Source organism: Onthophagus taurus, chromosome 5, assembly GCF_036711975.1.
Source record: "Onthophagus taurus isolate NC chromosome 5, IU_Otau_3.0, whole genome shotgun sequence".
Classification (NCBI taxonomy): Eukaryota; Metazoa; Arthropoda; class Insecta; order Coleoptera; family Scarabaeidae; genus Onthophagus; species Onthophagus taurus.
Window position 1 is genome coordinate 12,252,006 of NC_091970.1, and position 27,317 is coordinate 12,279,322.

General features: G+C 35.1%; 2 protein-coding genes across 3 annotated transcripts; one reads left to right on the plus strand and one right to left on the minus strand.

Moving 5' to 3' along the window:
- LOC111424656 (UPAR/Ly6 domain-containing protein CG9338-like) lies at positions 1-26,976 on the plus strand. 2 transcript variants are annotated; one of them, XM_071195825.1, is made up of 5 exons: positions 1-145; positions 199-342; positions 524-674; positions 26,161-26,319; positions 26,379-26,976. In XM_071195825.1, the coding sequence occupies exons 3-5, from the start codon at positions 614-616 to the stop codon at positions 26,573-26,575; spliced, it is 417 nt and encodes a 138-aa protein (XP_071051926.1). In that variant the 5' UTR covers positions 1-145; positions 199-342; positions 524-613; the 3' UTR covers positions 26,576-26,976. The 2 variants fall into 2 exon arrangements, with proteins under 2 accessions (XP_071051926.1, XP_022914045.1); XM_023058277.2 differs by lacking the exons at positions 1-145; positions 199-342 and having other exon boundaries at positions 514-674.
- Positions 26,652-27,317, minus strand: LOC139429756 (uncharacterized). Its single transcript, XM_071195824.1, has 3 exons — positions 27,219-27,317; positions 26,978-27,162; positions 26,652-26,912 (listed from the first exon to the last, which is right to left on the minus strand). Exons 1-3 carry the CDS (start codon positions 27,289-27,291, stop codon positions 26,652-26,654), a joined length of 519 nt encoding a protein of 172 aa, XP_071051925.1. The 5' UTR covers positions 27,292-27,317.

The window sequence follows — 27,317 nt, forward strand, 5'->3', positions numbered from 1 at the left end:
GATCTAACAAACGTCAAATTTCAAAACGTAAACAAATTAAGAATTTATTAAGTAAATGAATAATTTTAGATGTTTTAACCATCTTATATTAATAATTTTAAAAGAACAACGTTTTTATCCATATTTGTGATCTTAAAAGTTGCAGGTGAACCAAAAGTTTATAAAAAAAATTGTTTTTTGAGGTTGTCTTTTTTTCAGACTTATTTATTCAACGTAATTTTAACCCATTCAATGAGTTTACGTTATTTTACGGAGTGTTTAATTAATTGTAAGTAACTCGTGGAGGGGGACAAACAAAACTGCAAATATAACCAGTGCAAAAAAAATGTTATTGAAAAAGAGGTAAAATGAAAAATCTGTTTAATCAATTTAATATAATATAAAAGTATAATAAAATGGGGTCTTGGACACATATTTTCGAGAATAAACTTTGAACAATAAATTGAGGAAGACATGTATTAACCAATTGACGAGTAAAATTAGTTGAGGAACGGCGCAAACTCTTCACTCTTTTCTCTTCTAGGTGCTTGATCAATACGCAGTGCATATGAAACCACGGAGAATTAGGTCAAGTTATTAAATCTGTGTGGTTACAATCAAAGAAAAAATTACAATGAATTTCGTTGTAAATTTTATCGTTGTGGGTGTGGCATTTATGGCTTTTATTGAAAAAGGTAAGTTAATAAGTTATATTTAAATTTTTTTTCGAGGTTATGTCAAATATAAAATGATTTATCCGAAAAAATAATTTCAATTTTAATATATATATAAAAAACTTACCGTTCATTTAGTTGTTTTGTGCCAAAATTTCTTAAAGTTGGTGACAAAGCTTAAAATTAATATTTTTAAAACTTAAATTTGACGTTTTTTGTTGCAATTGTACCAACTGTAAAAATTAAATTAATTTGTATTGATTCGTTTAAATAATTATTTAAAATAATTAAAGAAGTTAATAAATTAAGATTAATGGAAAGTTTATTAATGTAATTGTAAAAAAAGTTTAGAAATAACAAGTAATTATTTAATAAAAAAATATCTTAAATTGACATTTTCCGCGTCAATGTCATTCGTGTTTTACACAAAAATTTTACAGTGCCTCACAAAAGTATTCGGAAAGTCTTGTTTTCACCCAAAAAATGCAAAATACGGTGTTTATTATTTCGATTTTGACATAATAAAAGCATTCTTTTATTACAAATAAAGTCTCATATCTTAGACAGAACAAAAATATGATATTAACCTAACTTATACATTAAACTGTTATGAATATAGTCACAAAAGTATTCGGAAATTTAAAACACAGTAGGCTATGTCGGTTTTTTTCTAAAATTCTACTACATTAGCAGACAAACACGCATTGCTGTAGGTTATCTATTCAATATGAATGTAAAGTTTTGGTGAATCATTTTTGATTTAATTAAATACGGAGAGTGGTGTAAAAAATGTGAAGAAAATCAAAAGCGACCACGAAAAGATAGACTTAAAACAGCAATAGTCAAAGAATGAGAAAAAATATCAGCCGAGAGAACACGAAAACTAGTGTTTTCGATGCAGAACAGATTAAGAGAAGTTATTAAAATGAAAGGATATGCTACTCGATATTAATTAAAAAAAAAAAAAGTTTTATTGAACTAGTTTATTTTTTTACGAATACTTTTGTGACGTGATTCAACCTCATTATTTAGTTAAACTGCTGTATTTTTTTTGTATTTATGTTGAGAAAAAGTTTAGTTTTTACGTTTCAATAAAAGTTTATACCACTATGAAATAATATTGATTAAGTTTTTGTTTTAAATGAAAACTTAAGGAAGTTGTTGTTACTCTCCGGTCCCATAACTGATTTCCGAATACTTTTGCGAGGCACTGTATGTATTTTTAAAAACTTACAACTTCAAGGTCAAAATTTATTATATGTAATAATCTAATGGATTTTTTAATTTGTTGTGCAGAATTCATGATCGCGCAAGGAGTTTATAAGACGAGAATTAAGAAATTAAAAGATACGTTGTTAACAAGCTTCATTAGATGATTTATACTTGCTTGGTAATAGTGTAGTTTGCTAAATTGTAAACAAAGAGTAATAATTTCAGACGATTTTAGAAACATGTTGGTGTCACTAATAAGTGTCCGATTAAGACGAGAGGAAATTGATACTCTAAAACTTGATGATGACCTTATGTAATAACTCTTTTCACTTCCATCTCTCATCACTTTATTCTTCTTTTTTATATGTTATTCAACTATAGATAAATAAGTGATACATGATTCAACTTCACGTCTTGTGCATTTATAGAATTTCTTAATGGGATGGATTCCGTTCCAAATCCCAAAGTTCCTCGATTAATAACTGAAAAATAATTGGCGAAGTCTCTCATAAACCAACCTTTGGTTTCGGTAGCCACACTGTATTTTGTGCACTCTTCTGAGAACACTCCCTCACTGAGAAATCCCTCAATCACTCCTCTCCATTCCCACTTAAAAACCTCTCATTATTCCTTTATCATTCCATTATTCATCATTCCCTCCAACTCTATCCTTAACCTTCTCCACCATCCATTTATCCCTATCATGCCGGTACCACTCATTCATCCGTTCCACCTCGCGTCATCCTCCTCCGACCTATCATCCGGGAAGTATTTCCGAAATAGGTCGCCTATCCTTCTTTCTCTCTACACCACATCTCCTTCCATCCTTTATATTTCTCGCCCTCTCCCAACTTGAATATGAAATATGAATATGAATGGCAGGAATATGAATTTCCTGTTCATATTTCTGCCCGTCACCGCGACGGGCAGGAACGCAACGATTATATGATCTATTGTAACTTTAACCCTCAAAAAGTTTAGAGCAAATGTAGGTCCTTCACACGTTAACTGCCATGTGTACCATATATGGACACAGTTAAATTAACCCCAGCGCCATGTGTACCATCAGTGGACACACGTTCTACCACCTTCTAAGCCATGTGTACAGGATGTTCCAATTTCGATGTCCGCATAGGCTATCTCCGAAACTGAAAGAGATAGAAAAAAAGTAGCTTACATGTCATGATCCCGTTTTTTGAGAAAATGCTAATGCCGAAAACTCCGAAGAGCTATCGTCTTTTGTTTTCGCTCTATCGGCAAAAACTGAAAATTTTGCGAAAACAACATTCACGAATATCTCACTTATTATCAAAGATGGAGTATTATAAATAAAACATTATATGGGCAACTTTTTACGAAGAATTCAGTGGAGTAGGTAGATTTCTTTTCCATCTTTTATTTTCGAGATTTTACACGTAACTTTATTTTTTTAAATGGAAACCATAGTTGGCTATGACCTAAAATAATTTGTTATTTTCTTCTGATAACAAAGATATATAGTTTGTGGGGTATATTTCTTATAGTTATTGAATAATTAACAAAAATTCATGTTCTATCTAAAACTAATGCATGTAGTTAAAAGTTATGTTGCTATGGTGATAACTAGGGCACGGAACTTTTGTAACAAAAGGATACGATTTCCCCCCTCCACTTATTCTCAGTGGCATCCTAGAAAACAAACCCAGAAAACTAGCCAATGAGAACAAGTGGAGGGGGAAAATCTTATCCTTTTGTTACAAAAGTTCCGTGCCCTAGCGATAGCCATACATACTATGATGGCACATAATATATCAAATAATTGGCATTATGTGCTGGTACGAAGCACCAGCATGTTAAGTGTCAAAGTATATCAAAACTGAATAAAACTTTACAATGAATTTCGAAAATTATGAAACTGTAACATGATGGAATGCTATATGTTATCAGATAAGAATGCGATGTTAGCCGCGGAATTATATTTCACAAGATATCTGGAAAGAAGATAACCGCACGTAAGAACCTTTAGCCGGTTAACAGAAAATTTAATAGATTTTTGGTCATTCCCCAAACCACGTGCAAAAACATACCAAAATGACCTGCAAGAGGATGAAGTCAATGTGTTGGCTTCACTGCGATAAATCCATCAACATCTTGCAGAGAAATTGAACAAGTCGTCTGACCCAAAAACCGCTGTTCCCGAATGTGAAAAAAAATAAGTATAAACCATACAAAGCGGGGCTAACTCATTATTTACGTGCCGGAGATGTCAATCTAAGATTAGAATTTTGTAGATGATATTTAGAAAAATTAAATAATCTGCTGTTTGTTCAAAATGTCATCTGGACGGATGAAGTCTCTGAGTGTTCAAAAAAGATTAGGGTTCAATGTATGGTGTTCTCTTTTAGATAATAGAATTTTGGCATATAGTATCTACCATAAAAACAAACTAAGGTAAATACCTCAATGTATTAAGACAGCACATTGAGCCTTTGGTCGACAATTTGCCATTAAATATGTTTTAAATGATATATTTTCAATATGACGGAGCACCAGCACATAATACCACAGTTGTTAGTGAATTGGCAATAATATTTAATATTTAATAATATCACCATAACAACAGTTAAGTTTTAAATACATACAATAGTTTCAGAAAGAACAAAAAAAATGATACATTATGTTCCATCATAGTATGTACGTATGGTTATCACCATAGCAACATTAACTTTTAAATACATACATTAGTTTTAGATAGAACAAAATGAATTTTTGTTAATTATTCAATAATTATAAGAAATATACCCCACAAACTATACAGGGTGTTCCGGTGACTCGGGGCATAAAATTAACCTCATATACTAGAGCAAAAATGATGACGATTCGTGAAAAAAAATTATTATAAAAGTCTTCAAATGGCCAAGATATTGGTCATCAAAGTTCAGAAATTTGAACAAATTTTTCTAAATATTTTCAATACCATTTATGGTAGAGCGTTGAAATTTGGTACAGGGTAAACAAATATCAAGCAAAATCATTGAACCAATTTTGACTTTGATCGGGCGGCGGCAACCATGCTATACAGGATGTCCCTAAAATTTGTTTGCTCAGAACTTTTTTATTCGCTCGTAACCCTACATTTATTTTTGTACCTTTTAATAGAAAATTTATTTTAGAAACTTTTATCACTCTTTGAATATTTTGATAACATTGACCGTTTTCGAGTTATACGCGAAAATGTTAAACTTTGATTTCAATCGTAACAAACAAAAAAAGGAAACATATTCCGCAAGATCTGAGTTGGCGATGACATTAAAAAACGAACTGAGCTAATAACCATTATTTGCATAAATTTCTAAATGCAGATTTAGTTAAATCCAGTGTTAATTTATTTTAGTTAAATAAAAGAATGTAATTTCCGAAACAATAAATTTAATTTTCACGGTAACAACAAACAAGAACATAACAAAAATATTAACAAGAACAATAAAATTATAAACAAATAATAATAAATAAAAAAGAAGAAAAAAATACTAAAGCAGATGTTCAAAAACACTGCCTGATATCGCCGTCTTAAATTAAAGCGCACTCTGCGGAGAACTTTGATCTCAGTTCGAAGTTGATCAAATGAATCAACAATTCGCAACCTCAGTTGATCAACTGAAGTTATTTCAACCCAGTAAACTAACGATTTAACGCGTCTCCATAAATAAAAATCTACAGGTGTAAGATCCGGCGATCGGGGGGGTCAACTTATCGGTGCACCTACTCCTCGTACAATCCACCGTCCCGGAAAACGTTCCCTCCGAAATTTTTGGACAGCCTGTGTGCTATGTGCAGCAGCATCATCATGCATATACCACATTGCTTGCCTTGTGTTTAAAGGAACGTCATCTAAAAAATCATCTAATTCCTTTAAATGTCGTCTGTATGTATGTCCATCCAGCCTTGATGGCAAGAAAACGGGTCCAATAATTACATCGCCCACAATGCCAGCCCAAACGTTAAGAGAAAATCTCCATTGTGATTTCCAAGTTTTCTTAAATTTTGTGCTGCAATATTTGGCAATATATTTGGCACTTCCTCAACGTTGTAACAATGAAATGGATAAAGCTGTTGCTGGTGAAGAACACGCCAGACAGTTGTTTTTGAAGTTAAAAAATGCATCGCCATAAGTACTAGCTGTAGTGTTTTCTTCTACGTAGTCTAGAATATCTTCTTCTAGTTCGGGTGTCCGGACTGATCTTACGTTACCGTTGTTAGTAAATTTCAGCTTAAACGTCCCATTTTCCCTTAAACGGGTTACAATCCTTAAAAATGTTTTTCGATTGGGCGCTCTGCGGTTCGGAAATTTCTCCCGATAACGGTTAGCGGCTGCTACGGCGTTTCCATGACATTCCTCTAATGTCAAACTCATGTCAGTTTGTTCACTAAATGTGTAACTCTCCATTTTGAACACTTAAAATTAATAAAAACTTAACTAACAAAAAACTATCGTTTGTGTTTAAACGATATAAGCAAGTTGACAGCTCAATTTGTTTTTTTTAATTGCCATGGCCAACCTTGACTTTTTCGAGGATTTTTGTTTTTTAGTGTTACCATTGAAATCAAAGCTAAATATTTTCGCGTATAACTCGAAAACGGTCAATGTTATCAAAATATTCAAAGAGTGATAAAAGTTTCTAAAATAAATTTTCTATTAAAAGGTACAAAAATAAATGTAGGGTTACGAGCAAACAAAAAAGTTCTGAGCAAACAAATTTTAGGGACATCCTGTATAGCATGGTTGCCGCCGCCCGATCAAAGTCAAAATTGGTTCAATGATTTTGCTTGATATTTGTTTACCCTGTACCAAATTTCAACGCTCTACCATAAATGGTATCGAAAATATTTAGAAAAATTTGTTAACATTTCTGAACTTTGATGGCCCATATTTTGGCCATTTGAAGACTTTTATAATAATTTTTTTTCACGAATCGTCATCATTTTTGTTCTAGTATGTGAGGTTAATTTTATGCCCCGAGTGACCGGAACAGCCTGTATATATTTGTTATCAGAAAAATATAACAAATTATTTTAGGTCATAGCCAACTATGGTTTCCTTTTAAAAAAATAAAGTTACTTCTAAAATCTCGAAAATAAAAGATGGGAAAAGAATCTACCTACTCCACTGAATTCTTCGTAAAAAGTTGCCCATATAATGTTTTATTTATAATACTCCATCGTTGATAATAAATGAGATATTTGAGATTGTCGTTTTCGCAAAATTTTCACTTTTTGCCGATAGGGCGAAAACAAAAGACGATAGCTGTTCGGAGTTTTCGGCATTAGCATTTTCTCGAAAAACGAGATCATGACATGTAAGCTACTTTTTTTCTATCTCTTTTAGTTTCGGAGATAGCCTATGCGGACATCGAAATTGGGACACCCTGTGCACAAGGTGGCCGCATTTAGCATTGATTTAAATGTATGTATGGGTGGGTCTCGCGTTGGAAATCATTAAAATATTATTAATTATTAAAATATTACACTATATTACCAAATATTACATTAAAATATGACACAAAATTTATATTTCAAAATTATTTATTTCTTTCTGTTCAAAAATGTAACGTTTAGCTTAAACTAATAAAAATTATTTATAAAATTAATGGAAAATGACTGCAAAGCACGAAACATTCTATTTTAAGTCTGTGTTCTTCTACTGGATTCTCTGCGTTTGGGTGTAGCGGTTTGGTAAATCGAACAGCTTTTTTTTGTAGACTTTGATTCAATCAAAAAGTTAAAACTATACCATAATCAAAGTTTATGCTATTGGTAATATCTTTTTTACGTACTTGATCGACCTCTACGTTTCGTTTTCCTAAGGCTCGTTTCATCTACCGAATATGTTGGATCAAGGTCGGAATTTGAGAAGTCTGAAAATTCATCACTCATGTCAAGTTCTCTCCTAACCTTAATCTCTTCTGCTGCAGTCTTTACCGCTTGTTGCATTTCAAACTGGTTACTGAAACCAGTTGTCGCTGCTGAACGAACGAACATCGAGTTTGTGCGTGTCCACGTAAGGTACTCATGGCGCACGATGTGCAAAAAACATTAAGTAATATTCACTCAAGTGCCACGTGTACCATATTAGGACACACTTTTTTCTAACAAAAAAAATACTGGTTTTTCAATATTTGTTTATTTTTAAACACTAAAACATCATTTTCATTAAAAAACAAACATGGCCCATGGGACACGGTATATATTTTTTTAAATATTGGGGATGGCAGTTAACGTGTTAATGAACCTTAGTATTGCTGCAAGGTCTGGTTCCTTTATGTCAGTAGGTGTCAAAAGAGCTTTACCGAAAATGTTGTGATTTAGACGGCCTCTGGCGACATAATTACATAATATATATTCAGCCGTTTCTGACTCGTCTATTGATGTGTTCTATTGGTAAATGCATTCTTAAGGGTAGTAAATGATACACCAACGAATGCCAGATGAAGACTGGTTTATTGTGTAAAAGGTTGCAGTACATATTTAGAATAAAGTTGTTAGGCCACTCATAATACACAACTTAATAATACAACATCTCCCCCTTAAATCTAATTAATATACTACAAAGTCCTTAAATTTACTTGGTAACTTAGTTTTACGTTTACTACGTGTCATTATTGGTATTTCAGTTTCTGTCTGCTGCCAGATTTATCAATGGTTATTTGAGGCGTCTAGTTTCAAAAGTAGATAGATTACTTTTTTTTTAATTTTCAGGAGACAGAAAAATGTGGTTATGTCTTTATTTTTTATTATTTTTTAATGTTAAATTTTTATTCAGCTTGCACGAGGTATACCTATGTTGTAGAAAAATATCGTTTCGAAAGAATTGTTAGTTATTAAGAAATTAATTGTTTTATGTTTCATCTATCTGGTTTTGAAACCAAGAAACATGATCTATCTGTTTGTGAAACTAAACCAAGACTAAACCATATACTAAAAAGTAGTAAACTTAATGATAAGTGGTTTGAAAAGGGAAAATTATAAACTTTTATTAATTGTTAATTTAATAGAATAATTAATTATCTAGATTTGAAAAGAAGTTTTTTGCTTAATCAAAAATTATTATAAGGTATAGAAGTAAGGTTGAAAGAAAAATAATAAGAGGTATAGTAGACGCCACGAGAGTTGGCAGTAAATCATCGTTTTCCGCTCTTACAAATGCAATACGTAGTAAATTAAAATTCACAAACTGCTAGAGAGTAATGTGTGTTGGAAAGAGATAGCATTAGTTTAATATGTCTGCTGTACAATTCAAATGGCCACGTCGAAAAAGTACGTCTGTTCTTCTAAGGGATGTAACTCTATAATTATAACCTCAAATCGAAACGTCTTGTCAGCGTTGTCATGAATCTGTTAGTGTTTTCACAAGCCGAAATAGTTATTTTTGATACAAGATAGCGAAATGACACTTTTGCATTCGAGAACGAAAGTTTTTTTGCGAGCTTTAGTGAGCAAAAAAAATCGTTCGAGAATGCAAAAGAATTTCGCTGTCGTGTATCAAACAACATTTTTTCGAAAACTGCGTATTCTAGAGTTATAAATTAATAAAAAGACCAAATTCGGTATAATGACATTTAGAATTCATTTAATGTTATGTTAAAAACTTAACGTCACATCGATTTAACCTCACTTATTGAACAAATGTACTATTATAAATTTGCATTTAAACGTGAAATGAAATGATAAAACAATTAAATGTTGATTATCTTGTGTTTATAATTTGTTCATAACAATAAATTAACAATTAATAGTATCAAATTCTTTGATTGTCGTAGCTGGACGTAAAAGTCTTTTGCGTCCTGGACGTAAAAGACTTTTTTGTAATTCGGTACGATAATGGAAGCTATAACAGTACTCAAACGGGTGCTGTAATAAGACTCCTTACAGCATCCGATGCTGTAATGAGATTTTAGTAACATTTTATGGAACCAGTTCAAGTTGGTGACATTGGGTCATTAATTTTTCTAGTTGTGAATGTGACAATGTTTGTCTATGGATGTTTAAACGCGTTCTTAGCATCGAATACAAGGTCCACAATGATGAGGACATTGAACTCTGAGCAATTTCTCTTATTTTGGGAGTTGTACATGAAACATTTTTTTCAGATGAATACATTTTGTGTTTTGACAGTTTCTAATTGTCAATTCAAATTTCTATTTTCAAGTGTTACGGTGTTACCAACTGCTACATACCTATTTCCCTACATTGTCAAAATTTATTTTATTTTTGAGATAAAAAAGGATAAAAACGCGAATTACAAAAAATAGCATAATAAACACGTTTCATAAGACTTAAAGCACTCATTCATTAAAAAACTCGTGGCTTCGCCACTCCTTTTTCAACTTGAATTCGTGCATTTCAAGCGTGTCTTACGAAACTTGTTTTTTAATATACTATTACGTCCTGTTGACAAAAAACTATCGTTTTGACGGTCGCTAAGTACTACGCAAAAGTCAACTTTTAATAGCAGTTTTCGAAAAATGTTTTCTTTGAAAGGAAAATCATTAGATAATATCTTTGACAATGTTTGACATATAATAATAATAATAATAATAATAACTTAATAATAATAATTTCGTGGTTTCTACTATACAGTAAGGCATTTTATTACATTTTCAAAAGTTAACAGTACAGATCAATAGGTCGATAACACATAACTTTAGTGTACAGGGTGTCCCAATTTCGATGTCCGCATAGGCTATCTCCGAAACTAAAAGAGGTAGAAAAAAAGTAGCTTACATGTCATGATCTCGTTTTTCGAGAAAATGCTAATGCCGAAAACTCCGAACAGCTATCGTCTTTTGTTTTCGCCCTATCGGCCAAAACTGAAAATTTTGCGAAAACGACAATCGCGAATATCTCACTTATTATCAAAGATGGAGTATTATAAATAAAACATTATATGGGCAACTTTTTACGAAGAATTCAGTGGCGTAGGTAGAATTTTTTTCCCATCTTTGGTTTTCGAGATTTGAGACATAATTTTATTTTTTTAAATGGAGACCATAGTTGGCTATGACCTAAAATAATTTGTTATTTTCTTCTGACAACAAATATATATAGTTTGTGGGGTATATTTCTTATAGTTATTGAATAATTAACATAAATTCATTTTGTTCTATCTAAAACTAATGTATGTATTTAAAAGTTAATGTTGCTATGGTGATAACCATACATACTACGATGGAACGTAATGTATCAATTTTGTTTGTTCTTTCTAAAACTATTGTATGTATTTAAAACTTAATGTTGTTATGGTGATAACAATGCCACGATGGAAAACATTGGGTACGTTCAGCAGGTGTCAACAGTTGAATTAAATCAGTCAGCTAGTTGTATGAGCTTTAATACAGCGGAACGAAATCGGCTGAACAAGCGATTGAGAATTAGCAGTTCAGCATAACCTAAAACTATGGCCAACAATAATATTTTTGAAAATTTTGTGTTATTACAAGAGATAATAGATGATGATGTTGATTTTAAGGCTCATTTCATTTTATACAGTTCTGCCAGTTTTCAAAATTAAAGGGGAGAAACAAATAATATTAATCCTAACCTAGAATTTCACAACCGCTGACAAACTAAGCGCAGATTACTTACGCTGAGATATTTACTAAACTGCTGCGTAACAGCGCTGACTTAGCATATCGTTCAGCAGCGACTGCTAATATAGCAACTTAACAGTTGACACCGGCTGAACGTGCCCATCGTTTCCAATTATTGCCAAAGTTTGTAGTAGTATTTAAAAATTCACTAACAACTCTGGCATTATGTGCTGGTGCTCCGTCATATTGAAAATATATCATTTGAGACTTATTTAATGGCAAACTGTCGACCAAAGGCACAATGTGCTGCCTTGATATATTGAGGTATTACCTGAGTTTAAGTTTTTATGGCAGATACTATATGCCAACATTCTATTATCTAAAAGGGCACACCATACATTGAACCTCAACCTTCTTTGAACACTCAGAGACTTCATTGGTCCAGATGACATTTTGAACAAACAGCAGATTATTTATTTTTCTAAATATCATCTACAAAATTCTAATCTTAGATTGACATCTCCGGCACGTAAATAATGAGTTAGGCCCGCTTTGTATGGTTTATACATATTTTTCTTTCATATTCGGGAGCAGCGGTTTTGGGTCAGACGTCTTGTTCAATTTCTCTGCAAGATGTTGATGGATTTATCGCAAGTGAAGCCAACACATTGACTTCATCCTCTTGCAGGCCATTTTGGTATGTTTTTGCACGTGGTTTGGGGATGGACTAAAAATCTATTAAATTTTCTGCTAACCGGCTAAAAGTTCTTACGTGCGGTTGTCTTCTTTCCGGATACCTTGTGAAATATAATTCCGCGGCTAACGTCGCATTCTTATCTGATAACATATAGCATTCCATCATGTTACATTTTCATAATTTTCGAAGTTCATTGTAAAGTTTTATTTAGTTTTGTTATACTTTGACACCTAACATGCATACCAGCTCATAATGCCAGAGTTGTTATCGAATTTTTAAATACAAACTTTGGCAATTATTTGATACATTATGTTCCATCATAGTATGTATGGTTATCACCATAGCAACATTAACTTTTAAATACATACATTAGTTTTAGATAGAACAAAATGAATTTATGTTAATTATTCAACAACCATAAGAAATATACCCCACAAACTATATATATTTGTTGTCAGAAGAAAATAACAAATTATTTTAGGTCATAGCCAACTATGGTCTCCATTTAAAAAAATAAAATTATGTCTCAAATCTCGAAAACCAAAGATGGGAAAAAAATTCTACCTACGCCACTGAATTCTTCGTAAAAAGTTGCGCATATAATGTTTTATTTATAATACTCCATCTTTGATAATAAGTGAGATATTCGCGATTGTCGTTTTCGCAAAATTTTCAGTTTTTGCCGATAGCTGTTCGGAGTTTTCGGCATTAGCATTTTCTCTAAAAACGAGATCATGACATGTAAGCTACTTTTTTTCTATCTCTTTTAGTTTCGGAGATAGCCTATGCGGACATCGAAATTGGGACACCCTGTACACAACACCGACAGTCATTGCCTGTGGAATTTAGTTCAATAAAACTCACCACGGTTCATAAAAAACCTTACTTATTTACTCTTTAAAACGCAATAAAGTAACTTTATATAGAAACAACAGAAAATAGAATATATAACAAAGTAAGGGTGCGATGCGCTTCGAACATTACACCTCGCTGGTTCGAGTCGTTATCGGTTGTCGCTGCGCCGATATGTTCCACGCAACCAGGGATTCCCCTAGCTTCGTTTAATTCATTCTAAATTTTCCACATCCTCCCCCGGCGTAAAGGCTTGTACCTCCAAGGGGTACAAGAGTTGGACTGGTCGTCGTAATGTAGTTCCTCCACTTAACTTTACTTCACATGCCCTAATTTTATTATCTCTACCTTGCTACAAATTTACAACCTTGCCCATCTTCCACTGCAACCTAGGACTGTTTTCTTGCACCAAAACAACATCCCCAATATTCAATGATTTGGCATTTATCGATTTTCTTAGATGCGCTGTCCGCAATTGTTGTAAATAATCGGAACGCCACCTGTCCCAAAATCTTTTCAACGTTTTTCAACCGTAGCACCTCATCTACGTATCGTTGACCCGTCATGGTCTGCTATACACGCAGCAGACGTGTACGTCCACCATATGTAATCGCACCCCATACCATAATGCTCGGTTGTCGGTGGATAGGGCGTTCTTGCAGACACTGCTCGAGTAGACGATGATCACGGCTCCGACGAACTAAAATTCGCGCATCACCGGTGCTCAATTCGAATCTTGATTCGTCGGAAAACAAAATGTCCCTCTACTCGGCAACCTACTAATGCCTAGCGTCGACCCACTCGTGACGTATGCTGCGGTGCTCGGGTGTTACTGGAATCCGCTGTATCGCACGACGTGCGCGCCAGTCCACTATCTACCAAACGCCGCCGTACAGTTCGCGTAGTGAGTGCGCCTTCCCCTGCCAGTGGCCAAACAGGAGAAGACATACGACGCTAAAGCGCTGAGCACAAGAACGTGATCCTCGAGTGCTGGGGACGAGCAGGGCCGTCTCGGCCGCGGCTGTAGGTACCTATGTCCTACCTCAGATCATTCTCCCCATGCCCGTTGCACTGCCGATAACGACCGCTCGAGACGACGCGCAAATTCACAGAACGATACACCCTCAATGTGCATACCCACAAACATTCCTCACTCAAACTCGCTTAAGTAACGCGATCGTCCATCCATTGCGCACAGAGTACGATAACAATGTGGTCCTCACACCACACTAAAAACGACCGGTATTTTCCATCCACTTCGGTCTCCATAGCGACGGAATGTTCCACTTGGAAGGGCGGCTCAGTCAACAATGCCGCGACGGAACAACTTGAAACTCCCTGAATAAACTCGTCTACAGTAAATCTTTGTGCTCCGCAAATATTATGGATTTATCTTCACGCGTTCAGATTATATAGGGTGTGCTCGTGAATTATTTCCAACAGTGCAGTTTCTAATTCGTCTCGTTCGACGTATGCTCTACCTAAAGTTATTTTTAATGCGTCTTTAACGGTTTTTACCATTCTCTCCCAAAAGCCACCCCACCATGGAGCTCTTTCCGCTATAAACCTTCAATGAATTCGCTGCTTTCTAACTAAATCCTGAATCTTTTCTGATTCCAAGATAGAGGATAATTTTCTTAATTCAAGGTCTGTTCTCTTAAACGTTTTGGCATTATCAAAGTATACAACACCAGGAACGCCCCTTCTGGCAATGAACCTTCTCAACCCTCTTATACAACATTCAGTTGTCAAATCTGGAACCAATTCCAGATGGACTGCTCTTATAACCGCACACGTAAATAACATTATATATATTTTCGTTCGTCGACCTGCGACGTTGGCGTATAGTGGACCAGCAAAATCAATGCCTGTTATGTTAAACGGATTTGTCATAGTTACGCGAGTTTTTTGGTAGTGGAGCACATTCTTCGTTTCCAGGTTTTCCTTTCAATCGTTTACATTTCAAACATTGGTTAAGGATTGCTTTAACTTTCTGACGTCATTGTGGAACCCAAAATCTCTTTCTCAGTTCAGCTAAAGTCGCATTTACTCCATAATGATTTACCCCCTCATGACATTTCCTTATAATGTTTTCCGTCAACATTGATCGTTTTGGTAGTATGATTGGATGTTTCTCATCATAGCTCAAAGGCGCTTCATCTAACCTTCCTAATAAACGCATGACACCATGCTCATCTAGAAATGGTTTCAACATCAGAATCGAAGATGATGATTGTATCGGCATTCCCCTTTTTAAAGCTTTCAACTCGTTCGGGAAATCCTTTTCTTGTATATATTTTATCCAATAAGTATCTGCTTCATTTAAATCTTGTGTCGATAGTCGCTTTGATTTGTACATTTTCTTTGTTAATTTAATAAATCTTATAATATAAGCCGTGATTCGTATAATTTTCTCATATGTTCCATACTTTTCCAATGGAAATATGGGCTGTGTTTCCGGTGTGGATTCGTTTCGTTGTATAGTTAACAAACTGCTAACTTTATCCACATCTGGTTGAAAATATTTATCCCTCGGCCAATTCTCTTCATCATTCAGCCATTTAGGGCCTCGTAACCATAAGTTAGATTCAATTAATGTTTTGGCTGAAATTCCTCTCGTTAGTAGGTCTGCAGGATTTTCTTTTCCCGGACAATATCTCCATACACTATCGCTCAATTTGTGTATTTCGTTTACACGATTTTGTACGTAAGGTTTCCATTTCTTGGATTTTCCTCTAATCGAATATAAGGATATTTTTGAATCTGACCACAGAGTCGTCTTCTGGATATTGATTAACATATTTTTTGCAATGCAATTTTGAAGTCTCGCTGCACATAAAACTGCTGTCAGTTCTAACTTAGGTAATGTAAGTTCCCTTTGACCTGATTTGTCTATTGGAGCAACTCTGTTTTTTGACATCACATAGTTGCATTCGTTGTTTGATAGGCATCTTATGTAAGCTACTGCTCCATATGCATATGGACTTGCGTCTGCAAAAATGTGAAGATCTACCTTGTCCCTTTTGTTTTGAATGATACACCTGGGCACTCTTAGCTCAGGCAAGTCATTTAGTTCTTTCCACCATTTTGACCATTCTCCGCTTTGTTCTGGGTCTAATACATCATCCCAATTCAGTTTTTTCTTCCACAAGGTTTGCAGTAGAATTTTCGCTTTTACTGTGCATGGTCCAAGTAATCCTAATAGGCCGTAAATCTTCGCTACTGTTTTCAGAACTTTACGCTTTGTCGGTACTGTGTCTTCTTCCTCTGACTGTACACTTACTCCTAATTCATCATGTAATGTATGCCTCAATATGCCCAACACCTTTCGCTCATCATTGTTGCATCATTAGAGCACCACTTTCTTAAATTCATGTTTGCAGCTTGCAGAATCTGCATTGACTCGCTATATAAGTTCTGAGTCTCGGGTACTAGGGTCTAGGGTACTTGCTGCCGTCACTAAATCGAGTCCGCCATTTTCTCTCTCGAATTGCCTCCTCTAAGGTGCTAGTCAAAGCATGGAGAGTAGTAATTGTTGATTTTACTTTCTGCTAAGCATGTTGACTCGGATGGAGTAGATTAGTGACGAGCACTCCATTCTTAAGGTATTGATCAATTATTTTTTCCATCCCTTTGAGGAGAAATGAAGGTAGGCTAATTGGTCTGTATGCCTTGGGGTCGGTGTTTGAACGCCTACTACCTTTAGGTATGAAAACCACCTTTACTTTCTTCCATAGTGTAGGTATACAGGGTGAATAAAAAGTCTGGAACACCTGAAATATCTTCAAAACGGGGTTCTTTTTGAAAGAATCCTTTCAGATGTCAAAGACTATAACAAATTTGTCGTCTTTTCCTATGTCTAAATTTTTTTTACAGTAGCGTACATTTTTGGGGTCAAAGGTTTTTATTCGATAATCTGAAAGAACGCATTTTTTTGAGTATCTTACAGCAAATTTTGAATTAGGTTGCATAAGAAAAAATATTTGTTTTGGAAAAATTTCTAGTAGGCGTTGAAACTAATTGATAATGCTTTCAAACTATGGCAATGGCATGAACTTATCGAAATAATCGAAGTGGCTTTGCTTTGTTCGTAGCTATGATTACGTTGAATGATATTTTTACAAACAAATAAATGAATAGTTGTTTGAATATTCAAAATTACTGCGCACTTTTCAATGAAGTGGATAACGATCGCCCAGCAATATCACGATCCACGGTGAGTAAAATTCTTGCTAAATACAGAGATGGGCAAGATCTGGTCGTTCCACAATCGATGAAGATGCGCAACTTGAAATTTTGTTAAGAGTACGGCTTCTCGTGAAGTAGGTTTAGAAATGAATTTGAGTCAAAGTACTGTTCTCAATTGTATTACACCGACATAAATTCCATCCTTATAAAATTTCACTAATTCAAGAACTACTAGAAGATGATTTTGACTACAATTCTGCGAACAAATGCAAATTCTGTGTAATAATGACCCAATCTTTGCGAAAAATATTGTTTTTTTGGAACGAAGCTATCTTTTCTTTAAGTGGAACCGTAAACCGACAAAATTGCAGATATTAGGCCTTAGGGAATCTCAGGTGGATGCAGGAGACATACACAGTTTCCAAGAAAAGTTAATGTTTGGACTAGTATAGTGAGAAACAAAACATTGGGACCATTTTTTTTTTATGAAAATCTGACAGGCGCTAGATATTTGCAATTTTTAGAAGAAGATGTGGTTCCAACACTAATAGGACAAATTCGATAGACAACTATGGTTTCAGCACCACCTCATTATGCCCTTCCCGTTCGAACGTATCTGGATGATATTTTTTTAAAAAGATGGATATGTGGACGTGGGTTTTTAGAATGGCCACCTCGTTCCCCAGACTTAACTTCCTGGATTTCTTTGGTGTTATTTAAAGAGTAAGGTATACGTTAATAAACCCGCGAACATCGACGATTTAAAGGTACGAATTCAGAAGGAGATAAGAAAAATTGAACCAGACATAATTGATAGAGTGCAAGATGAGTATATTTTTAGGCACTGTCAAATAGTAAATGGATAACAGTTTGAGCATCTTATTCATTGACATTTTATTTATTTAAATGTATTTCTTTTCATAAAATTATTACATGGGAACGTAATACAAAGCTTACTCTTAAAGTCAACTGGCCGTATGCTATGGAAAAAAAAATGGGAATTACAACGCCTTCTAGAAATTTTTCTAAATCAAATAATTATTAATAAAAAAAAATTTTTCTTATGTAACCTAATGCAAAATTTGCTCTAAGATACTCAAAAAAATGTATTCTTTCATATTATCGAATAAAAAATTGGGGTTGCCATTTAAAAAAACGTTGCTCCCTTTGACCCCGAAAATTAGACATAGGCAAAGACGACAAATTTATTATAGTCATTAGCTTTGTTCGTTGAGACTGCACTACTCTGCACGACATGGCACTCGTATGACGTCATAGTGCAATGAAGTGTAAGTCAGTGCAATGTCATGTCAACTTGTGCAGTTCAGAAAAGTGTATAAACCGTGGTCCCAACGAACAGATTTTTATAAAAAAAGTGTATAATATTTGAAATGGACGAACAGGAGATTGTCAGCGAAATACTCGTGGAAAATGAAATTATCGCAGAATGTTTTTTAGTAGCGTTTTTTTAGTATTCATCAATTATTACTATTATTTTTTATTTTTTTCAATTATTAGCGAAATATATTTTCTATACCAAACTACTAACCATTATTAGTTCTTTCAAAAGTACTACTTAACGTATAAAGAAATCACATGCTAAATTGCACGAAAATTGATAAGCAGTACTTGCAAAAAAAAATTTGGGGTGGTGAGGGTAGTTAACCTCAGCCACCAAAAAAGTAGGGGTAGTTTTCTACTGCCTCTACTGGGATTGAATATACTGAGTTCTCTAATACAACAAATATTAATTGTTATAAGGTTTTATTTTTTAATATTTAATATTAATATTAATTATTACAAAACACGCTTTCAAATATTCCGCCATTTTAGTTACACTGCACTTATTGAACTTAATCGAAAGCAGGTGCAACAAAATCTCCACTAACTTGCACCGACTGCACTAAATTGCACTGCACCTGGCCCAACGAACAGTATGAGTGCAACTGCACTAAACTGCACTATCCCCAACGAACACACAACATCTGCACTAAACTGCATAGTGCAAGTGAGTGCAAGTAGTGCAGTCCCAACGAACAAAGCTTTTGACACCTGAAAGGATTCTTTCAAAAAAAAACTCGTTTTGAAGATATTTCAGGTGTTCCAGACTTTTTATTCACCCTGTATAGTTAAAGCTGTAGCTTGCTATATATAGGTATATTATTACTGGGAGCAGGTCTTTTATGCTATATCTACCTGACTTTATTATACAGTCTTCTAACCATGACTCGCTGTTGCTCAAAGTCCTTATTCCACCAAGGCACATTGAGTTATGCTCTTTTGTGTTTTATTGGGGTTTGTTTTATTTAGGGTTTGGGCGATAGAATGAAGCGTTTTGAATCGGTTGCCGCTGAAAACGATAAACTTAAGTCTTCAGTTGGTGATTTGACCTCACGCGTCGAACATCTTGAACAACACTCTAGATTGAATAATCTGAATCCCCGAAAAGCGCGACGAGGATCTATGTTCCACTATATCCAGAATCGGAGAGGTTATTAATTGCCCAGTGACGAAAACCGACATGGATGCCATTCATCGTCTTCCGTCTCGGTCTACATCTGGTGATCCTAATAGAAACCCACGAAATATCGTTGTCAAGTTCGTTTCTCGTAGATTACGGGACCACTTTATAGTGGCTTCAAAGTCTTACCGCAAAAACAACGGCGACGGATGTCCCGGTGTAACCATACCAAACATAACTGATAGATTGTTTGTAAATGAACATTTAACGATTAATAATGCAGAGTTGTTAAAATCCACTAAGGCGGCGTGTCGAGAGAAGGGTTATAAATATGTTTGGTCGAGGAATTGTATTGTTCACGTACGGAAGGATGATCGCGCAAGAGCTTCCGTAATAAAATCTGAAGCTGACCTTCTGAAACTTTAATAACCTTATCTTTATCTGATTCTTTTGTTGTTTTCTTCCTTGTTAACAATGGCCCTATCCATCTTTTATCAGAACGTACGTGGTTTACGAACAAAAACTGTAAAGTCTTACCAGAACTCGATTAACTTTGCGTATGACTTGATCTGTGTTACGGAAACATTCCTGAATAACTCAATATATGACGGGGAGATACTTTGCAACGACTATGTTATCTACCGAAGGGATAGAAATACTTCCGACTCCCTTAAGTGTGATGGAGGTGGAGTTCTTGTGGCTGCTAGGAAAAATATTCACGTTACACCTTTACCGAATTATACTACAGGGGCTGAAGACTTGTGGTTGTGTGTACAGTGTGGTGCGACGCGGGTGATTCTGTGTTGTGTCTATCTTCCACCCGGTGACCCTCTGCCCTTTTCGGTGTTTCTTCAACAAGTGCAGTTCGTACGTGACCAGACGATGATCTTTTAATCATTGATGATTTTACCCGTGCGACGATAGCAACAAACTTTTACCCGTAATTTCCTATCTACTTTCTTAGCTAATATCTTCCTTATAATTAGGGATAGCGAAAAACTAAATGCACCACTTGAAAGCTTGAATCTTTCTCTATCTAAAACCGGGTTTTCGTCTGCCGATAAGTTGATATTAAGATCAATAAAAAATGAAGAACACCGCGCTGTACTTAAAATAGCTCAAAATTACCAAACTTCAAGGCCTTGTGCAATTGTTACGAAACCGAATTTTAAAAAACTGTTATCACAGTCAGAAAGGGCGCTCCTTCAGCTATCTTAATCCGGGTTTTCGTCGGTCAATATCTATCGGCGTCATGCTTAAATCACCCTTAATGTCCATCCCTACACGCAGAAACGCTTAAATACTCTTCCTCTAAACAACTTTCTTATTTGATAGGAAGAAAACTATAGAAACATATCTGTCTTATTGAAAATTTTCTGCTCTTTCTAGTGGTGTATAACACGCGGCGACCACACGCTTGCACACGTACATTTTTGGCCAAAAACTGCTAAATTCACACGTTTTAGCCATTCTGAAACCTTGTTGGGGTCGATAACTTTCTTATATGAGCAGGAGAAAACTCTGGAACCATATCTATCTTATCGAAAATTTCTTGCTCTTTCTAATGGTGTCTTTTAATAACAATTATACACTTTAATTTAACAACAATTATTAATTAAAGTTATACAGAATGGTCAGAAATGTGCGTCAAATTTCCGTATCTCAAAAGGGTTATTTTTTTAAATGGCAACTCTACTTGTTTCCCTCACCACCGTATTATATGCTGAAAAATCAGGAGACTTTGTGATTACATCCCATACTAGTAGAGTTACTAGTAAACATACTAGTAGACTTTAAATTTAGTTACTTTACTGTAGACTTTAAAATGCGCACACCCAATATCCGCATAAGATTTGAGGAAACCTTAACTGGAAAGACATGTTTAAATTTTTTAAAAACTTTGCCATTCCTTCCATCCCGCTAATTTCGACCCAACTCAATTCCAACGGCAGTTATTTCAACAAGATGGCGCGCCACCACACCTCAAGAAGCTACTAAATCAGTTTTTGACACTCAGGGAATTGTTTAAAATAATTATATAAATTTGAAGTAATTAAAGTTTAAACTAATTTTTCTCGAAAATTTTCTTATGTAACCAATATTAATATTGAATGTACTAAATTCAGAAAAAAATCTTCTTTTGTATTCCTTAATAAAAATGGGGGATTGCCATTTGAAAAAAATATCGATTGCGTCATAACTCGTTAAACCGTTTAACGTGTAAATTATTTTTTCGTTTTTAGAAACGATTTAGTTATGGTAATGCAACTATTTGACCTTATTGACAAGTGGTCTCTATAAAAGCCGCTAACCGTTAAAGGGTTAAAAATGAGGGAACAATTTTGAAATCTATACAAAAAAATTGCACAAAAGTTAAATCTTTAGACCGATTTCAGGGATTTTTCCATAAATCGTTTATAATGATTTTCACTCAGGTCGTCGTGACAGACTCTGTCACAAATGGGAGTTAACTAGAAACAGAAAAATCCACAACGTTAGTAGTTTTTGGCGCAAAACGTGTTTGTGCAAGCGCGTGATCGCCACGTGTTATACACCACTAGAAAGAGCAGAAAATTTTCAATAAGATAGATATGTTTCTATAGTTTTCTCCCTATCATATAAGAAAGTTGTTTAGAGGAAGAGTATTTAAGCGCTTCTGCGTGTAGGGATGGACATTAAGGGTGATTTAAGCATGACACCGATAGATATTGACCGACGAAAACCCGGATTAAGATAGCTGAAGGAGTGCCCTTTCTGACTGTGATAACAGTTTTTTAAAATTCGATTTCGTAACAATTGCACAAGGCCTTGAAGTTTGGTAATTTTGAGCTATTTTAAGTACAGCGCGGTGTTCTTCATTTTTTATTGCTCTTAATATCAACTTATCGGCAGACGAGTGCTTTCAAGTGGTGCATTTAGTTTTTCGCTATCCCTAATTATAAGGAAGATATCAGCATCAGCTAACAAAGTAGATAGGAAATTACGGGTAAAAGTTTGTTGCTGGGAGGTTTGTTGCTATCGTCGCACGGGTGGTGATTTTAACTTACCTAATATTGTATGGAGTTCACCTCGAGGTCGCTTAGTTCCTTCCGGCGGCTCCGACCCACGTTCAAACGATTTTCTTACAGTTTTCTCTTACTGTAATTTCACACAATTTAATACCATAGTTAACTGTAATAGTAGAACTTTAGATTTGATTTTGTGTAATTCAGCCACGGTGACATCTGTGCACTCATGCGACGATCCACTCGTTGACCTCGATAATCATCATCCCGCTTTAGAATTTTTATACCAGTCTAACCGCTCGCACTTTTTACGTAATGGTCCTTCGTTTACTTTAGTTTTTAGTCGTGCTGATTATAATGGAATAAAAAATGCTCTTCTCAGTGTAGACTTGAATGAGTTATTTAATGGTATCGAAGTAAATCTATGCGTAACTAAATTTTACAGCCAGTTGAACCGAATTATTAATGATTTTGTCCCGTGTCTCACTTTTAGTAAACACCGCTACCCTAGTTGGTATTCCAATTCTACAATTAAAGTAATTAAAGAAAAATTAAAATTTCATAAGAAATGGAAAAGATTTTCTTTCTTTCAAAGTATTACGTAGAAGGTCTACGACATTGATCTCGAGTGATTATAAATCATACTTAACCAACATGCAATCTACTTTGATTGATTTTCCATCGCAACTGTGGTCCTACGCAAAACATAAAAAACATTGTAGCAACAGTTGCCAGGTATTTTCTTAGCGACATGTGCCTCCGAACTTGCTAAACCGCTCTTCATTATCTTCAGTCGCTCATTGCCTCAATCAGTATTTCCATTGGAGTGGAAAAAAGCGTATATACTTCCCATCTATAAGAGTGGAAGTAGAAATTCTATTTCAAATTACCGCCCTATTTCTATTCTTCCTATTTTATCTAAGGTTTTTGAAAAAATTGTTTATGATAAAATATACCTTTCAATACAATCGCTTGTTATGCGGCAGCAACATGGTTTTCTTCGCGGCCGATCTGTAGAATCCAATCTCGTATCTTATATTAATTACATTCAAACTTGTCTGAATGCTAAATCACCAGGTCGACGCTGTTTACACTGATTTCAGTAAAGCCTTTGACAAATTGCATCATGGAGTACTCCTGACCAAATTGCAAAAATTTGTCCTGACTGATGGGTTATTAGTGTGGTTGGCGTCTTATGTCTCTGACAGATGCCAGGCTGTAAAAATTAATAATTACATATCTAACTTTATTCCGGTAACTTCAGGAGTGCCTCAGGGCAGTCACTTGGGTCCGGTTCTGTTTGTGGCTTATATAAACGATATCTACGAGTGCTTTCACCATAGTAACTTTTTGCTATATGCCGATAATTGTAAAATATTTTCCAAAGTTGAATCTTCTTCTGATTGCGAAAAACTTCAAATGGATCTTAATCGTTTGCAAACCTATTGTACTCATAATTATCTCTTTCTAAACTATGGTAAATGCAGTCAAATGACGTTCACCAGAAAAAGATACACTATAAATCAAAACTATAAGCTTGGACCCGGACCTTTAAGTGTTGTCTAAGGTAAAGGATCTTGGCTTAGTTGATAATTAAGTTTATTGCTACAAACTCAGCATTACATTCCACAAACAATTAAATTTTAACAATACTACAATTACATATATCACATTACAATACAATACATTTTATTTCCTATCCCACCCCTCCCCATCTCCTCCCCGCATCTCCCTACGCTGCCTTGTCGCCACCACCTCCCTCATCCATTCTCTTCCCTCTGCCCTCTCCCCCAGCACCTGCTTCCAGCCGATCACCTCCTCTCTTAGCTCGTCACACTCCCTCAGTAGGTGCTCCAACGACTCCCACTCCCCCCCACATAGCCTACAACCCCTCTCATCACCTCTCATCCAATACCTATTCGCTCTCTCCTCATTGCCGCATCTGAATCTTGCCACCATCCTCTTCCCCTCCTCATCCCCCTCCACCGACAGGTACTTCGGCAATCCCTCCGTTATTATTTCCTCGTACTTAGGGTTGTACCTGCTCTCCCTTATCTGCCCCCTTCTTTCTTGCCTCTGTACATCTTTATCCCTGCTCTCCAGCTCTTTCCACATCTCAATCCCTTCCCTCCTTCTATCATCTACCGCTTTCACTGAGTACCCCACCCTTCAGGATCTTGGCTTAGTGCTCGATTCTAAACTATTGTTCTTATACCACGTAGAGGAACTTATCAGTAAGGCGAATAGGAGCTTAGGTTTCATTATTAGAATGTTAAATTCATTTACCAATCTACAGTGCATCAAATCTTTGTACATGGCTTACGTAAACAGCATTCTTAATTTTGCTTCAGTTGTATGGAATCCTGCGTATGCTGTGTACATTGACCGCATTGAGGCCTTACAGGTCAGATTTGTGCGTTATTTGGCTCACAAATTCGCATTGCCTTATTGCTCCTACGAGCAAAGATGCACTGTATTCGGTTTGCGTACACTGCGCGGCCGTCGAGCTGCTACGGATTTGCTATTTTTGTTTAAACTAATGAACGGTTTTGTTGACTCGCCAGAACTTGTGAGACACATTCCTCTCTTAATTCCTAGCTATCCCACTCGAGATCAATGTCTTTTCCGATTGCCCGCTTCTACTACTAATTGCCATTACAACTCACCTTTACCGCGATTGATGCACTCTTACAATCGTCATTGTTCGATGTGTGATATGTTTTATTCCTCGTTGGCGTCTTTCCGCAGGAGTGTATTAAGTTTGAATATCTGTGTAATTCGAGTTCAATCTGGCTTGTATTATTAATTAGGAACACTTTTTTTTGTTTTTGTTGTTATATCTAGAATTAGTTATTTATTTTGCTATTTTGTTTTCGATTTTGTTACATGTTGATTTCTTTTTTTTTTGTTGTTTGTATGATTTCTTTTAGTGGATACTACTATGGGGGAAAACCCTGTTTATTCGTATCTCGAATAAATAAATAAATAAATAAATAAATTGGACAGTTTGATTCATATGCATTATGTATGATATTGTTTAGTTGAAAAGAGGCTATTTCAAGATTCTCTCTACTTTCAATATTTGTTCTGATTTCGTCGACCTCTTCGCTGTCCAGTCTATCATACTTCTTCTGGCCTGTTCACTCATCAATATACCCAGTCCATTGGCTTCATTTTTTCCTTCTTCGTTCCTTGAATAGGTTAGGATTTTGCCACAAGCTGTTATCTGTTTTCCTTGTCCATGCCATCTCACTTCGCTAAGTCCCAGCATAAACAGTTTATAGGCCTCCAGTTCGGTTGCAACTTGAGCCAGCCGTGTCACCTCCAGGGTGGTACAAGGGGCCAACTAACATCCAATGGGCCCAATTGCTAACCTCAAATGCAAACGCAGTGGTTTACATTCCACTCGGCGCACCTTGCTACATAACTAACTGTACAGCCGGATGGATCCACAGTTAACCACCCTTGATATATAAAACGTGGAACATTAGAATTATAAAATACTAAATAATACTTTTTGTTCTAGGAAATTGTTTAAAATGTTATCAATGCAACAGTCACGTAAACAGCACTTGTGGCGAAGAAAAAGTACCAGAAAGCTTTGCAATGGAGTGTCCAAAAAATGGAAAAACTTACATTCTTTGTCGTAAAATCAAACAAGTTATCGATTTCGAAGTTAACGGATGTAAATAATTAAATACTTATTTTAAAATGATTTTATTTAAAATCATCGCATTTTTTTAGTACCCCCAGATAGTAGAATTATAAGATCTTGCGGTTGGGATGATAAAAGCCACTCGGATAAATGTTATCAACGATCCGGGTTTGGTGGAAGACAAGAAGTTTGCTCGTGCAAAGATGAAAATTGTAACGGAGCACCAAAAATGAATGTTTTCGCGCCAATTTTGATCATAATCGGTGTCTTTTTTAGCGTCATTTAAAGCCGTTTTATTTTTGTAATCGTTATTAATTAATTTTTAGATTGTAAGAATTGATTTATTGAGCAAAGTATGAAAATTAAACAGTCATTAATATTTCAAAGTCTTGACTAACATAAGTTCCCCCATTATTCCACCACACGTACAAATTATTGTATATGCTGGTAGGTGGCACAACTTTTCCTATTTTCCATTCGTTTTCATGGTAAATTTTTCCAATGTACAATTTTCCGTCGGCTTGATGTCCACCGATGATGCACTGATGAAGAAATTCGTGATCTAATTCACCCATATTAACAGCTTCCCATTGTAAAGATTGCGGTTCTGAAGTGCATAATAGCTAATAAAAATTAATAAGTATTACTAAATTATGTATAAATATTAAATAAATTTATTTTAATTTACTTTGAAGTTGTCATCGAATTCTTTTTTCCCGTCGTATTCGGCTACAACAATTTTTTTGCTCGGATAAAAAGTTCCCGTCATTAATGAATTATTATAAACAACTTGGGCAATATATGTGTTATAACCTGTTGAGTATGCATCTGAAGGAATCGTACCTTCGTAATCTCTCCAATATACATCAGCACCTAAAAATAATTATTTAAGTTTAATTAAATAAATAAGTAAAATATGATTAGCTCACCTTTAACGAAAATTTCTTGTTGAGAAATGAACCCAACAAAAATAAATAAATAAATCGTTAAAAATCGCGACATTTTACGGAAACGAGTTAAACTCAATC

Bases quoted from the DNA above. Each gene is read 5' to 3' on its own strand.
- LOC111424656 (XM_071195825.1), top strand. From the start codon at position 614: ATGAATTTCGTTGTAAATTTTATCGTTGTGGGTGTGGCATTTATGGCT. The intron at 675-26,160 runs GTAAGTTAATAA...TTTTTGTTCTAG, and splicing joins TATGGCTTTTATTGAAAAAG to GAAATTGTTTAAAATGTTAT. The intron at 26,320-26,378 runs GTAAATAATTAA...GCATTTTTTTAG, and splicing joins CGATTTCGAAGTTAACGGAT to TACCCCCAGATAGTAGAATT.
- LOC139429756 (XM_071195824.1), bottom strand. From the start codon at position 27,291: ATGTCGCGATTTTTAACGATTTATTTATTTATTTTTGTTGGGTTCATT. The intron at 27,163-27,218 runs GTGAGCTAATCA...AATTATTTTTAG, and splicing joins ACAAGAAATTTTCGTTAAAG to GTGCTGATGTATATTGGAGA. The intron at 26,913-26,977 runs GTAAATTAAAAT...AATTTTTATTAG, and splicing joins AATTCGATGACAACTTCAAA to CTATTATGCACTTCAGAACC.